Genomic DNA, 16,097 nt, shown 5'->3' with positions numbered 1-16,097 from the left:
ACAACACATATACCGGGGTGGTGCCTAAATGAAGCCCGTCTGGTACGTGGTCTTCTTAGCATAACATACAATTAGCCGGGAGTGTTGTGGCCAAGAGACCCTTCATTGTACTTCTAGGTTCAACTGGTACCCCAAAACAGCGGCTCCTGTGAGGCAGCGGCCAATAATCTGCTGGACAAGCATTTGTAAGGCACCTGCTTCTGATCACTGGCCGCCAGCTGCTGATCACATGAGTTTTGTGGGCCTAAAAGTTATTGCTGTCAGCAGCACAGGTCCCGGTGTATACTTCAGTATTCCAACTTAGCCAGAAGATCAGTGGGGGTCTGGCAAAAAAATGTGCTCTGTTCAGCAGGGAGGAGCACTGAGCTCCTGCATAAGCGTGCACACAGTATGTGCTCAGTAGAAAGTCTATGAGCTCGTACACTGCTGTGTGCATTCTCTCATAAACCTTCTATTGAGCCAACGTTCAGCTCTGGGAGCATCTCCATGAATCCAACATAGTCTCTGCCTACTAAACAGAGCGCTATAGAGCAGGTTTCTAAGGCTAGTTTCACACTTGCGTTGTACGGCATCCGTCGCATTGCGTGAAGGATGTAACGGATGCGTTGCATATAGTGGCACAACTGATGCGACAAATCCTGCAAAACAACGCAATCAGTTGTAGCTTTTTTTTCAGCAATTTTCTCAACTGAGCATGCTCAGTTGTGTAAAAGACGAATCAGTCACCGGAATCCGTCAAATGACAGTGCGCGACAGATTCAGCCACCATAATAAAAGCGACGGACGCCGACGGAATCCTGTACATTGCGTTCTTTTGACGCTCTGCGAAGCGCAGAAAAACGCTACATGCTGCGTTCTTTCCGTCTGGCGTATGCAACGCAGTGTCGGCCGGCGGATACAACGCAAGGCCATCCGTCACAATGCGTCATCAATATAAGTCAATGGGAAACAGCGCACATCCGTTAAAAGATTGCGCTGTTTCCAAAAGCGGCGGAAATAATCTGTGGGCTCTCAGGATCTGGACCCCCACCGATCTGCAGGACTTGTAATTTAGGGAATTGCTGTAAGAAAAAAAAAAAAAATGTATAACTGCCATGTAAACAAGGACCAATTGACTTGATTTACGCTCCTTCGAGCCGTTTTAAATCGCCCCTTATGTGATCCCAATGGTGCACTAAACTCCATCTCCTTGCTTTACCTTCTCTGTTCTTTTTCATCATGTCCATTCTTCAAGAAATCTTTTTCCCCTTCTATGGTTTGCTTTTAACTGTTAATTGGTTCTTGTTATAAAAGCAAACTGGTCAATTTTGAGGATAATTCTCAACACTACCCAGGGCGGTGTATAAACTCTACCAACTACATTCCTGTCTAGTATAAAAGACAGACTATGTGCGCACCGTTGGAGATTTGGTGCAGAAATTATCTGCACAAAATTTTCATCTTCTAGCAGAAAAACACTCCAAAAGACGCATGAGGTTACTTGGTGCGTTTTTGTGCCATGTGTTTTTCTTAATGATGACAATGGGTGGAAGAGCTAAAAAACGCACCAACCATTGACACGCTGCAGATTATTCTCTGCACCAAATCACCAAATCTGCAAGGAAATAATAAGCAATGTGTGCACAGCACTTCATAGCTCGCATTGACTTTGCTGGCATAAGCATAGACTTGCAGATTTGTGACAAATCTGCATAAAAAAACACCCACATCAAAAATGCACTGTGCGCACACAGCCTTATTCTTTCATCTAATATGTACAGTGGAGCTTAGAATGGGGAGGGGGGGGGGGCACGGATGAGATTTTTTTTTCTTTGTTATTGTACATGTGTAATTGATCCACTTCACCTATATACACCATGTAAGGAAAAAATACATTTATTGGAGATACAGTTTATGTATGAGGAATCCAGAATGATAGGCGGCTGCGCACTTACCACAGTGAGGTCCCACTTTTACGGACTAGGACTAGAAAGGATACTGTAGACAGGAGGCACAGGCTGTGGTGCGGTAGTTTCCCAGCCGCTCCCCGGTCTCGGAGCAATGCCAGGTAAAGAGCTTGTCCTGACCTGTGCTCAGCATCCACTCCATCTCCAGAACGAAGAGGACCATGGTTACTCTGCTCTGGTGCGCTGCGGGGAAATCAAGTGGCTTATCAGTACAGTACAGGGCGCCACATACATGCTGGTCATGATAACATTAAAATCAGTAATGCCATAAAATAGGTACATATGTAAGAAAATGGCAGTGGGGACCCTCAATATCTGAAGAATGAATATTTGATGTTTTCTCGGGAGAGGTAGGAGTGATAAAAACTTTAACTGAAACTCACACCAAAATTTGTGAGAACCACAGCCTGTGTTTCACTACTAGAATCTAATTTGAATTTTCCTTTTTAATAAAAGCTCTGCTGTTTTTTGCACCTTTATTATGGAGACCCTTAAGGTTTGCGGCACTAAAACTACAAGCAACCTTTTAAATAACCCATTTACACAGTAATACCGCTCTTAAAGGGAATCGGTCAGCAGATTTTACTACCTCATCTGAGAGCAGCGTGATGTAGGCAAAGAGACTCTGAATCCAACAATGTATCACTTAGACTACTGGCTGCAGCCGTTCTGACACAATCAGAATTTTTAGATGTACCCATGTAGCCGAGCCCAGGGAGCTGTCCCCGCTCACACCAATAGAGATTCTATATTGACAGTGAGGTGTCAATCACAGCAGGGGGTGTGTTGGATTGTAGGGTTTCTAGTCCTGAAATGATAAAGGTCCTGCTCCTTAAACAAACATAGCAAATAAACAACAGATGAGACTGTGACAAAACAGGCATACCTGAACTTTGTGTGTTAAGGCTATGTGCGCACACTGCGTCTTTTTGACGAGGCGTCGAAAAAACACATCGAAAAACGCATGCGTTTTTGCCGCGATTTGGTGCGGTTTTGGCTGCGTTTTGCTGCGTTTTTCAAATGCATTGCATGGGCGGAAAACGCAGAAAAACGCAGGAAAGAACTGACATGTCCATTTTTTTTTTAACTCAAAAACGCAGGTAAAAAAAAAAACAGATGTGTGCGGACAGCAAAAATGAAAACTCAGACTTTGCTGGGGAAGCAAAGTCCTGCAGTTTTGAGGCCAAAACGCACCTGAAAAACGAGCAAAATCGCCGCGAAAAACGCACTGTGCGCACATAGCCTAATACTTGCAGCATGCTGGCTCCAGCTTACATAGCAAATACCTGCTGACAGATTCCCTTTGTGCACGGAATGCTCTTCAGGTTAGTATACATCGGTTGCCATTTCTCTCGCTAGCGCAAGTCCTATGTACACAATGATGGACTACCGAGAACGATGAGGTTTTATGTAGCATAAAAAAAATAATTTCACCCAACGAACAAGTTTTGCTCGTTCACTGGGTGATTGGCAGCCTGTTTACACTGCAAGATTATCCTAAAACAACTGTTCTTACGAGTGCTCTGTTGCGATAATCTGAAGTGTGAATGCATGCATAATGACAGTCTCAGACAGATTGGTCCTCAGAGATTCAGAGTACTGCAGTATACATAGCACTGAATCATAGTGATCTGACATCACTGACAAAAAGCTGATTTTACCATTGAAGCCTTGTACGGGGCCAGATGTCTGCAGTGGACACAGGTAAAAGTGACATAAAATAGTGGTCGTTCTAAGGCTATGTGTGCACTAGAAAAGTGATTTTTTTTCAAGAAAATTTCTTGAGAAACGTCTGGGAATTGAAGATTACCGCACCTGCGATAAAAAAACGCACCAAAACCGCGGGAAAAACGCATGCGTTTTTGCCGCGTTTTTTCCGCAGGTTGGTCCCTGAGGTTTTCTTATGCTGAACTGCAATAAATAATATAGATAATAGATAAATCGATAGACAGATAATGGATAGAGGGAAAGATGGATAGAGGAATAGATAAATAGACAGATAGATGCGAAAGACCTATATAATGTCCCACCCCCCTGCATATTCTAAGCTGGCACCCTTTAGTGACTTTCATGTGGCACTAAAGGATGCCTAGCCTTGTATTTAGCCAAAAAATAAATTAAAAAAAAAAAAAAAATGACGTGAGGTCCCCCCATCTTTTGTAGCCAGCTAGGGTAAAGCAGACGCCTGCAGACCACAGCTGGCAGCTTTACCTTGGCTGGTAATCCAAAACAGAGGGCACCACACGCTGTTATTTTACATTAAATAAATAATTTAAAACAAAAAAACGTTGGGTCCCCCCCAAATTGGATCACCAGCCAAGGTAAAGCGGACAGCTGGGGTCTGATATTCTCAAACTAGGGAGGTCCACTGTTATTGGACACTCCCCAGCCTAAAAATAGCAGGCTGCAGCCGCCCCAGAAGTGGCGCATCCATTAGACGTGTCAATCCTGGCGCTTCGCCCCAACTCATCCCGTTGCCCTTGTGCTGTGGCAAATGGGGTAATACAGTTAGGTCCAGAAATATTTGGACAGTGACACAATTTTCGCGAGTTGGGCTCTGCATGCCACCACATTGGATTTGAAATGAAACCTCTACAACAGAATTCAAGTGCAGATTGTAACGTTTAATTTGAAGGTTTGAACAAAATTATCTGATAGAAATTGTAGGAATTGTACACATTTCTTTACAAACACTCCACATTTTAGGAGGTCAAAAGTAATTGGACAAATAAACCAAACCCAAACAAAATATTTTTATTTTCAATATTTTGTTGCGAATCCTTTGGAGGCAATCACTGCCTTAAGTCTGGAACCCATGGACATCACCAAACGCTGGGTTTCCTCCTTCTTAATGCTTTGCCAGGCCTTTACAGCCGCAGCCTTCAGGTCTTGCTTGTTTGTGGGTCTTCCCGTCTCAAGTCTGGATTTGAGCAAGTGAAATGCATGCTCAATTGGGTTAAGATCTGGTGATTGACTTGGCCATTGCAGAATGTTCCACTTTTTTGCACTCATGAACTCCTGGGTAGCTTTGGCTGTATGCTTGGGGTCATTGTCCATCTGTACTATGAAGCGCCGTCCGATCAACTTTGCGGCATTTGGCTGAATCTGGGCTGAAAGTATATCCCGGTACACTTCAGAATTCATCCGGCTACTCTTGTCTGCTGTCATGTCATCAATAAACACAAGTGACCCAGTGCCATTGAAAGCCATGCATGCCCATGCCATCACGTTGCCTCCACCATGTTTTACAGAGGATGTGGTGTGCCTTGGATCATGTGCCGTTCCCTTTCTTCTCCAAACTTTTTTCTTCCCATCATTCTGGTACAGGTTGATCTTGGTCTCATCTGTCCATAGAATACTTTTCCAGAACTGAGCTGGCTTCATGAGGTGTTTTTCAGCAAATTTAACTCTGGCCTGTCTATTTTTGGAATTGATGAATGGTTTGCATCTAGATGTGAACCCTTTGTATTTACTTTCATGGAGTCTTCTCTTTACTGTTGACTTAGAGACAGATACACCTACTTCACTGAGAGTGTTCTGGACTTCAGTTGATGTTGTGAACGGGTTCTTCTTCACCAAAGAAAGTATGCGGCGATCATCCACCACTGTTGTCATCAGTGGACATCCAGGCCTTTTTGAGTTCCCAAGCTCACCAGTCAATTCCTTTTTTCTCAGAATGTACCCGACTGTTGATTTTGCTACTCCAAGCATGTCTGCTATCTCTCTGATGGATTTTTTCTTTTTTTTCAGCCTCAGGATGTTCTGCTTCACCTCAATTGAGAGTTCCTTAGACCGCATGTTGTCTGGTCACAGCAACAGCTTCCAAATGCAAAACCACACACCTGTAATCAACCCCAGACCTTTTAACTACTTCATTGATTACAGGTTAATGAGGGAGACGCCTTCAGAGTTAATTGCAACCCTTAGAGTCCCTTGTCCAATTACTTTTGGTCCCTTGAAAAAGAGGAGGCTATGCATTACAGAGCTATGATTCCTAAACCCTTTCTCCGATTTGGATGTGAAAACTCTCATATTGCAGCTGGGAGTGTGCACTTTCAGCCCATATTATATATATATAATTGTATTTCTGAACATGTTTTTGTAAACAGCTAAAATAACAAAACTTGTGTCACTGTTCAAATATTTCTGGAACTAACTGTATATGGGGTTGATGCCAGATGTGTAATGTCACCTGGCATCAAGCCCTGGGGTTAGTGATGTCACGTGTCTATCAGATACCCGACATCACCAACCCAGTCAGTAAGAAATAAAAAAATAGACAACAAAAAAAGTTTTATTTGAAAAAACACTCCCCACATTCCCTCCTTCACCAATTTATTGACAAGAACAATCAAATCCGGGTCCGGATTAATCCAATAAGGGCGGAGGGGGGGGGGGGGGAAGGGTCCCACGACGATCCATACCATAGTCACTGTCCCAGTCAATTAAGAACAGAAGGTTCCCCATTGGCTGGGAGAGTAATGCAGTGACCTGAGCTAACATCAATAGGTCAGGCCAGGTCACTGCAGGGGATGACGAGCGCAGCCATCAGGAGGTTAGAGGAGATCATTACCTGCTGTGACAATCTCCTGCAGTCCTGCCATCAGCGTTGTCACTGCTTTCTATGCCCGCCGCGTTCTCAGCAGTATCGCGAGAGCCCGTGACGTCACCGCTAGTGACCGCTAGTCACCTGCGGTGACGTGAGGAGGCAGGTGACTAGCGGCAGGCAGGAGGCAGGAGATCGTCACAGCAGGTAATGATCTCATCTCACCTCCTGACAGCAGCGCCTGTGATCCCCGCGGCTGCACGCACTGCTGTGTGTCAGTGTCTGCCTGCGCTGCAGGGTGACAAGCTGCTGATACTGCAGGGCGGGCAGCCGCGGGGCTGCAGCAGGACACAGACTGCACGGGCACCCGCCGGACGTCACACGGAAGTGCTTCCGTGCGGCGTCCAGGGAGTGTGACGTGTGTGTTTACTCTGCTCCGCTTCCTCTTCCTGGTATAATGACATCACTTCCTGCAAAACCGCAGGCAGCGATGAGCATTACCGCAGGTAAATGGCGGCTATACTGGGGGTATACCGCACATCATTTGCTACCTGCGGTATACCCCTGGAATTTCGCGATTACATTACAGTGAATGGAGTGAAATTCTGGGGGTATACCGCACCTGCGGAAAAGAAGTGACATGCACATTTTCTCAAGAAATTTTCTCAATAAAATCTTCACAAAGAATTTTCTTGAGAAAAAAAACCGCAGCGTGCGCACAGCTATTTTTTTCCCCATAGGTTTTGCTGAGAAATGTCTGCAGAAAGATTTCAAACATTTCTCATGAAATTTCCGCAGCAAAACCGCGGGTAAAAACGCCTAGTGCGCACAGGGCCTAATAAATGAATTCTCATGTAAAACATGGACAGATCACTGGAGCAGAAACTGGTCTCGCAGAGCCCCTTACTGCTGGGATGTGCAGATTAGGATCCAAAATGGAGTACAGCAGCTATGATGTAGTAAGACATAAACAGGGCTGCCCACAAGAGACAGCCCCTTAAGTAGCCTGGCTGTTGGGCTCAAAGCTGGAATGAGCTCCTTAAACCATGACGTGCCATGTCTGACATGGGTCTGTCACTGCCTTTGTTGCAGGCTCCCATGCTCTCAGCTGTTAACCTGTTAAATACTGCTGTCAATCTCTGACAATGGTATAAATTGCTCCTTGGTGTGGGGGGTGGGGGGGAGCATGCTGTGTGGAGCCCTCATTGGCGCTCCTGCAACACAAAAATGGGACCCTAACGTGTTGTTACAACAGCCTGACGTTGGCTGATGTCCTGTGTCATCACAGTACTCCTGTGAAAACTAGTCTGTGGCCAGCGTTCATAGGAGACTGGGATTTCTTCTATGTACAGCAATGCTGTGGCACTGCTGTATATACAAAAAGTGATCAGACTATTGCAGGTTCTAGTCCCCTAAGGAGACTATTAAAAGCAGTACAAAGTGGGAAAAAGAAGGAAAAAGAAATACTAAAAAAATAAAAAATTAAAAATCACCCCCGTTTGCCACAGAAACAAATTAATAGCCCCCACATTTGGAATCGTTGCGTTCATAAAAGTCCGATCTAACAGTATATAAAATTAATCCAATTGGTAAGCAGCATAATCAAGAAAAAAAAAATCTAAATACCAGAAATTTAGTTTTACGGCTACCGGAAAATAGAAAAAAAAAATATGTATTAACAAGCGATCAAAACATGATACATAACCAAAAATAATAATCAATAAAAACATCAGTTTGGGGTGCAAATAACCAAACCCTCAGATAGAGGTTTTTTTGTTTTTTTAAAAAACATCACCAAACAAACAACTTTTACAATTTTTCACCACTTAAATTAAATACAGCAAAAACTATACATGTTCAGGATCTACATATTCATACTGACCTGGAGAATAATACTGCCAGGTCATTTTTATAGTAAAATGAACTGGCACTATAGAACGAAAAAAAATATTCTGCAATTTTATTTATTATTTTTTTTAGGTGGGGGAAGGAATTTATTATATTTTTTTTTACTACCACACTTGAATTTTTTCCACCATTACATAATATGACAAAATGAATGGTGTAACTCAAAAGTACAATTCTTGCCGCAAAAAATACAAAATTAAACAAAAACAATGCTATTTCGACAGAATTTTTTTTTAAATAACTAAAGGCTCTTGGAATAGGGAGGAAGGGGGGGGGGTAGGGCAGAAAGAAAAACAACCCAAAACATAGGAAAATACAGTGGCAAATTTTTTGCTATAAATTTTAATAAGATTTCAGAGTGTAAACTGTGGAAAAGACAAATAATAAAAATAATAATAATAAAAATAATAATAGATTCAGGTGTAAATTAAAGGTTGCAGTTGTCAATTTCTGTTAAAAATGCATGAATGAGATTTTGAAAAATTTTCCACTGCAAAAACAACCTGTGTGAACATATCCTATTCGTGCCACAGTAAATGTTTTTTGCAGCGCCATGGATATAATGGCAAAAGGAAAACAAAAACAGTTCAACTAAATGGTTATTTTTTTGTTGAGGTCTTACTGTAAATACTGTATCAGAAAATTATTCTTCAAAGCGGTTCTATAAAAAACACATTGGGTAATGCCATTGAAAAAGTAATAAAAGTTTTGGCGGTTATTCTATGGTCGTTCTTACCAGAGTACGATCTTGTGGAGGTCATTTTGTTGTAATCTTCAGCTAAAATAAATTCCTGCAAAAAAAAAAAAAAAAAAAAAAAAGTCACAAAATTACATGGAAAACTAAACCTTTTGTTTCCCACTTAAGCGATGTTCCAACTTCTGTAGTGCCGGTTCTCTTTGAGGCAGAATAAAACCTAAAAGGTCATGATGCTGATATAAACCCGGCATTAACCATAATACACATCAGGGGGTAATTATTTTTTTTCAATTTTTTTTGCATTTTGATTTTAACAGAATACAATGACTGTCTCTGTACAGGACTCAATATTTTTGGTAACAAATGTAACACAATTAAAAAAAAAAAAAAAAAAAAAAATCTATTTAAATAAAAAATGCAATTTCACTGCAGAAGTTGAAAATCTATATTACAGACATATCTGTTTCTACCATAAAAATAAAGTAGTAAATTTCCCAATTTATACATTTTGTGCTGTGTCAACTATGGAATGGTGCTCAGATCTTCCCTTCGCTCCTTATATCTCATCAGTCGCTCATGTCACCTTCACCCTAAAAACCATCACTAAGATCCCGCCTTTTAATACCTTTTGACTCTGCAAAATCTCTTACTGCCATTCTTATTAATTCTCATCTACACTACTGTAACCCAAAATGTATCAGTCTCCCACTTATGAAACTTACTACTCTCCAAAATATCCCAAGTGCAGCAGCCGGGTCATATTTCTGTCCAGCCACTACACCGATGCCTCCACTCTGCACCAATAATTCCACAACGTTCTCATTCTTACTGAAAACGGTCTCTACCATTTACCACCTACCTTCTTCAGTGCATAAGGATTGCATTTCTGTCCATTTTGACCCTATGGTGATGTCCACATACTATAGAACATACACCGTACAGTTGTTCATATAGATAACTTTGTCCTTGATAAAGACCTTCAATTTAGTGGTCGAAACGTTGGATGAATTATCATTTTTTTTACTTATACACGAATAAAACCATTTAAGCATTCCAAGAGTCTCTTTTTTCATATACCTTTTGAGTGTGCCAGAACTATTTTCTATTGTATTTGTTATTATTTTTCTGAGCACCTATTATATTTACGCAGTGAGCCAGGAATAATCGCTTTTTATCCACTCTGCACCAGTCATTGCACTGGTTACCCATCTGTTGCAGAGTACAATATAAACTTATGCTCGCTAGAGATGAGCGAACCTGAGAAAACATGTAAGTAGTTTATAGAATGGAAAAAAAAAAAAATAATAATATTACAGTTTACTCAAAAATATACCTATAAAGAGAAAAACTGACAATTTTGTAGTGGTCTCTCAATTTTTGACAGCTGTGGAAAATATTTAAAAATATATATTATATACACACACACACACACACACACACACACAGACACACTCAGTACATATCAGTATCTTGTTATTTTTTTATTTTGTTAGTGTAGTTTAATAAATCTATATAAAAATTACACTTCTTGCAGTTTTCACACTGGCCACCAGGGATGATACACCACAAGTACAATACATACACTGAGCAGACCCAATCTTACATATTGGAGGATCTTACGAGCAAAGGTCACTGTGAAGGGAGGGGGAGCTTTGACATTGTCTATTGTACCTGGTGGATTCTAGGTTATCAGCTGTGCATAGAGGTGGTACGTGTCACTGTTATCCTGCCTCTGATGATAAGAAGTCTGATGAAACCTGATAGGAATTTGGAATCTATAAAAGCCCCAGTGGCCAGCGGGGAAGTTACAAGATTATTCATGTTGTTCTCTAAATACAGATTGTAAAGCTGGTGTCACACATAACGACAACGACGTCGCTGCTACGTCACCATATTCTGTGACGTAGCAGCGACCATCGATGATCGTTAGTAAGCTGTCAAACATGTTATATAAAGCAGCGACGGAGCAGCGATCATAGCGACGTCGACAGTCGTTGTGTGGTTTCAGACGTAGCGTAGCGTAGCGATCGTCGCTGCTGCGGTGTCAAACACAAGGATTATCAGCTTATCAGCATGGCGCAGCGGGATAGCAGCGATCAAAAAATGACCTGGAACATTCAGGAGCGAGCAACGATTTCGCAGCAAGGGTCTGATCGTTGTTATGTGTCACACACAGCGACGTCGCTGTTGAGGTCGCTGCTACGTCACTGAATATGGTGACGTAGCAGCGACGTCGTTATGTGTGACACCAGCTTTAAACTGTAAGGGAAAAAAAAGGTTACTACAAAAAGTGGATTCAACAGTAGGTGATTTCCGATGCAAATCTATATTTATCAACTGGCTGCAGCGGTCACACACTGGAAGAGCGGCTGCGGGATATGGTGACCATATGTAAGTGTAGAGAAAGGGGCAGAAAACATAACTATTAAAGTGGTACAGTTATATAAAAAAAAAAAAAAAAAAAATCTTTATTTTTATATAACGCTAACATATTCCGCAGCGCTTTACATACATCAGGAACACTGTCCCCATTGGGGCTCACAATCTAGAGTCCCTATCAGTATGTCTTTGGAGTGTGGGAGGAAACCGGAGTACCCGGGAGGAAACCCACGCAAACACGGGGAGCACATACAAACTCCTTGCAGAGGTTGTCCTTGGTGGGATTTGAACCCAAGACCCCAGCGCTGCAAGACTGCAGTGCTAACCACTGAGTCACCGTGCCGCCCTATTATATGATACATATATGAGCTGACAGGAGCCCGGCGTGCTGGAAACCGGTCTTTTCTTCTGTTCAGGTCAGCTAGAATTGTCTTAAGCAAATGAGGACAAGAACGAACAGGAGAAAGCGGAAAATGGCTAAAGACAGACACAAAGCAGAGCGAGGTATATTGAGGACACAGATCTGATATTCAGGGCAGGTTAGGAATAGGACAGATACATATAAGATGTGAAACGTGAGGCGGGTTAAAAATACCATGTATGTCGCACCAAGTATAGTATATAGGTGGCCTCCAGGCATGCGCTGGGACGCGGAGAGCTCATACTGGGAATGTAAGAACCATGTAAAGGCTGTGAATGAGAGACGCGTTACCCAGAGCGGAGGATGATGATGATGATAATCATAATCATCATCAATCATCAATCATCAATCAATCATCAATCATCAATCATCAATCAATCATCATCATCGCCACTGTAAGGCTTCTGACTAGTCACCACCCTCCTTATAGCTTGTATTGTAAGGCAGAAGACAGCAGCTACGGATCTGATCATCTTATTTGTATACATTTTATTTCTTGCAGCATTATCACCCCCAATCTACAACTTTTTAGAAGACACAAGGTTTGTGCACATAAACCATATACAAGGCAGATTATCTATTCGCTACATATTACAGTAAATTGATAGGGACTACCAATTGCAGAAAAACAATTTCACAATGAAGGGTAGAGCACTTTTTCCCCCCTGTGATGAAAATATCCCGTAGCGATGTACTATAGAAGAGTCAACCTCTTCCCATTTAGCTCATTAAAGTGGAAGAAAAGTAATTCCGGCAGCTAATTAGGAAAGGGTTCTTTACAGTTAGAGCAGTCAGACTGTGGAATGCCCTACCACAAGAGGTAATGTCGCGGGCGGATGGGGTGGGAACGCTGCTCGCCTGGGAATCGCTGGTGCTCGGGTCCGGTGCGTCTGCTCCTCGGTGGCTCGAGCACGGGGCCGGACTCGGGGCTCGAGCAGCGCCTCCTCGCCCACGAGTGAAAAAGGGGGGGGAAAGTTTGTGGTGGGATGTCGGTTGTGACGCCACCCACAGGTTGTGGTGATGGTGGGCACCACCGCTGCCAGTCACAACCACTATGTAAGCATGTAAGAATTCGGGTCCAGGCAGCAGCCCCAAGGAATAGCTGATAACAGAGAGTAATAGAGGAAGGGTCTTAATTCCGCACCAAGGACTCAATGGATCCAGGAAGAGATTAATGCTTCTTTTAATATCATGCATAGGTCTACGCGTTTCAGAAGTCGCAGCTCCCTTCTTCAGTACAACAGGCAGAAAGAAAAAAAAAAAAATCAAAAAAACCAACATTTGATGTTTTTCTGCCTGTTGTCCTGAAGAGAGCTGCGACTCCTGAAACGCGTAGACCTGTGCATGATATTAAAAGAAGCATTAATCTCTTCCTGGATCCATTGAGTCCTTGGTGCGGAATTAAGACCTTTCCTCTATTACTCTTATCAGTCTGCAGCAGAGAAAACTGTAATTCTATTACCACTGCTGCACCCTGTCAATTGAATGATACATTGCTGGAATCAGGGTCTCTGTCCCTAGATCATGCTGCTGTCAGGTTGCATAGCAAAAACCTGCTGCCCTTCCTATTAAGGGAGTCTCTCTTCAGGACCCTCTATAAACCAGAACAGAAAACCCCTAAGTAACAGCTGCTATGATGATATTGAGCCAGGAGTTACAGAAAGGGTATAAGCATCTTCTTGCAAATAACCAACTCCAAAAAGAGAACTTTACCCATGGAGATCAGATGATTGCAAAGTCCGTTTCTATTTAAAAAAAGGTGTCCTCATAAAAACGCTTCATTTATATTCTGCAGAAGTAAAGTAAGTCCCCCATAGCCTATTACAATTAAAGAAAATCTCCCAGCATTGAATGACTTTTCAAACCAAGCACAGGTGCACCCTTGGAGTGGCCAAGCAATTCAGCGCTCCTTCCCACCTACTGTTTTCCCACACCAGGCAATTAATAGAGATTGTACATACATAGTGAGGGGATAATGAGAGGGGGGCATGTGACATTATAGCCCTGCAATGATAAGGCTCCTACCGCTTAAGCAAACATAGCAAATAAACAGGACTGTGACAAGACAGGCATCACTGAATCCTATGTTTTAATCCTTGCAGTATGCTTGCTTCAGCTTACAATACAAAAACCTGCTGACAGATTCCCTTTAAGTTCTCTGCTACTGACGCAAGCTAGCCATGAATGTATAACAGGCTTTTATCAGACGGAAGAGAAATTGATCATTTGTCCTATTAATATAGTATCTAGGGAATTGTTACTTTGCATTTCACATATGTAAGTGAAGTATCATCTTTATTTCGCAAAAGGAAAATTCCCCTATTCTTCCTAAATAATGTTCTAGTGATAGATCTGTATGGCGGAGGTCTCCTTATCTACAGTACAGAAACTCACATGTGTAGTGAAGTCTTGTAAAGGAAAAATGGCGACTGTCCCTTTAATAAAGTTCAAACCATTCTCTGCTGAAAACATTGTTCATAATGTCAAGACGACAAACCCAAGAGGAAACAAATGCGGCATTGTGGAGATGAAATCTGTGGTACAAGGGCATCTAGTTACACTGGGTAATGAGATAGTGGTTTCTAGGTCAAGTGGAAGCTGACACATCACAGTGCAATGTAACAGAGGCGGCTTCGCTCTATCATTATATATCAGGAAACATCTACAGTGAACAAGTATGGCCGATCCAAGACGGAGCTGGTTCCCCGGCTTTATCACTTCTAACACGGTCAAAAACGAAGATAAAAGAACTGAAAAACATACACTGATCAACCTGGGGGTAGTTCACCTGTGCCCCATGTCCCTGGGGGGGGGGGGGGGGGGCAGTCCACCTGTGCTGGGTATTTTTTCTTACCTACATATATGTGGCTTTGGCTAAAAAACAGTGCAATTGGGCATCATTAAAACTTTCCCTTCTAGAGCGACTGTGTTGCACCATATATGGACTACAGCATGAGCCAACCGAGAATCTGTTAGTGAGCTCATTCACTCAAAACGCGCCAAAGCATTTAAAGTGCAATAGTGTAAAACATGGCTGTTTGAATCCGGCCTGTGATTAGTTTCCCCAATATCCCTTTCTCAACATGGTGAATCTCTGTTTTCTGATAAAGTTTTACTTTTAAGAGCCATATCCATTTAATATTCCTCTATATTCGTTTTTTCTAGATTTTCAATATAGAAATTTGAAACTTTTGTGCACTAGTAATTTTTAATGACCCCATCCACTCTACTATAAGGGTGGAAACACATCTATGCGAGTAAAATCAGTCCGACTGGGCTGAAAAAAACTCGGCTGATTTTAGTTCACGTTAGGTGCGAGTGCAACAAGTGCGATGCTTTTTCTGAATAAATTAATGATTTTACTAGCGTGTGTAATGCGTATTTTTTACTATGTCATCTGCCATGCAGCTCTGCTACATGGCCGCTGACAGCAGACACAGACAGAGCCGCACAATCAGAATGAACTCAGGTGAACTTCACCCGACTTCATTGTCATGCTGCGGCTCTGTCTGTGCCGCGTCCTGATTAGCGGTCACCAGTGAAGAGCTCACCGGTGACATCTAATTCCCCGAGTGACTGAAGTTAGCTGCCCTCTCTCATACTCACCGATCCCCGGCGCCGCACTGCACGGCGTTCACACTGCTCCGGCGGCTTTTACTATTTTGAAAATGCCGGCCGCTCATTAAACAATCTCGTATTCCCTCCTTTCCCCGCCCACAGGCGCCTATGATTGGTTGCAGTGAGACACACCCCCACGCTGAGTGACAGGTGTCTCACTGCAACCAATCACAGCAGCCAGTGGGCGGGTCTATACTGTGCAGTGAAATTAAATTAAAAAAAATGGCGTGCGGTCCCCCCCGATTTTAATACCAGCCAGATAAAGCCATACGGATGAAGGCTGGTATTCTCAGGATGGGGAGCTCCACGTTATGGGGAGCCCCCCAGCCTAACAATATCAGTCAGCAGCCGCCCAGAATTGCCGCATACATTATATGCGACAGTTCTGGGACTGTACCCGGCTCTTCCCGATTTGCCCTGGTGCGTTGGCAATTCGGGGTAATAAGGAGTTAATGGCAGCCCATAGCTGCCACTAAATCCTAGATTAATCATGTCAGGCGTCTCCCCGAGATACCCTCCATGATTAATCTGTAAGTTACAGTAAATAAACACAAACACACACACATGAAAAAATCATATTAG

General features: G+C 42.7%; 1 protein-coding gene across 1 annotated transcript in view; it reads right to left on the bottom strand.

Moving 5' to 3' along the window:
• The window catches only part of WDFY2 (WD repeat and FYVE domain containing 2), a 129,264-nt gene that overhangs the window by 54,992 nt on the left and 58,175 nt on the right, over window positions 1-16,097 (bottom strand). Inside the window, exons 4-5 of the mRNA XM_075334580.1 lie at window positions 9,137-9,191; window positions 1,979-2,129 (exon numbers count right to left, since the gene is read on the bottom strand). Coding sequence (XP_075190695.1) covers window positions 1,979-2,129; window positions 9,137-9,191 — 206 coding nt within the window. The remainder of the gene's footprint in view (window positions 1-1,978; window positions 2,130-9,136; window positions 9,192-16,097) is intronic.

Source organism: Anomaloglossus baeobatrachus, chromosome 2 (genome assembly GCF_048569485.1).
Source record: "Anomaloglossus baeobatrachus isolate aAnoBae1 chromosome 2, aAnoBae1.hap1, whole genome shotgun sequence".
NCBI lineage: Eukaryota > Metazoa > Chordata > Amphibia > Anura > Aromobatidae > Anomaloglossus > Anomaloglossus baeobatrachus.
The sequence above is the reverse complement of the archived record's forward strand: the minus strand, read 5'-3'. Positions and strand labels throughout refer to the sequence as shown.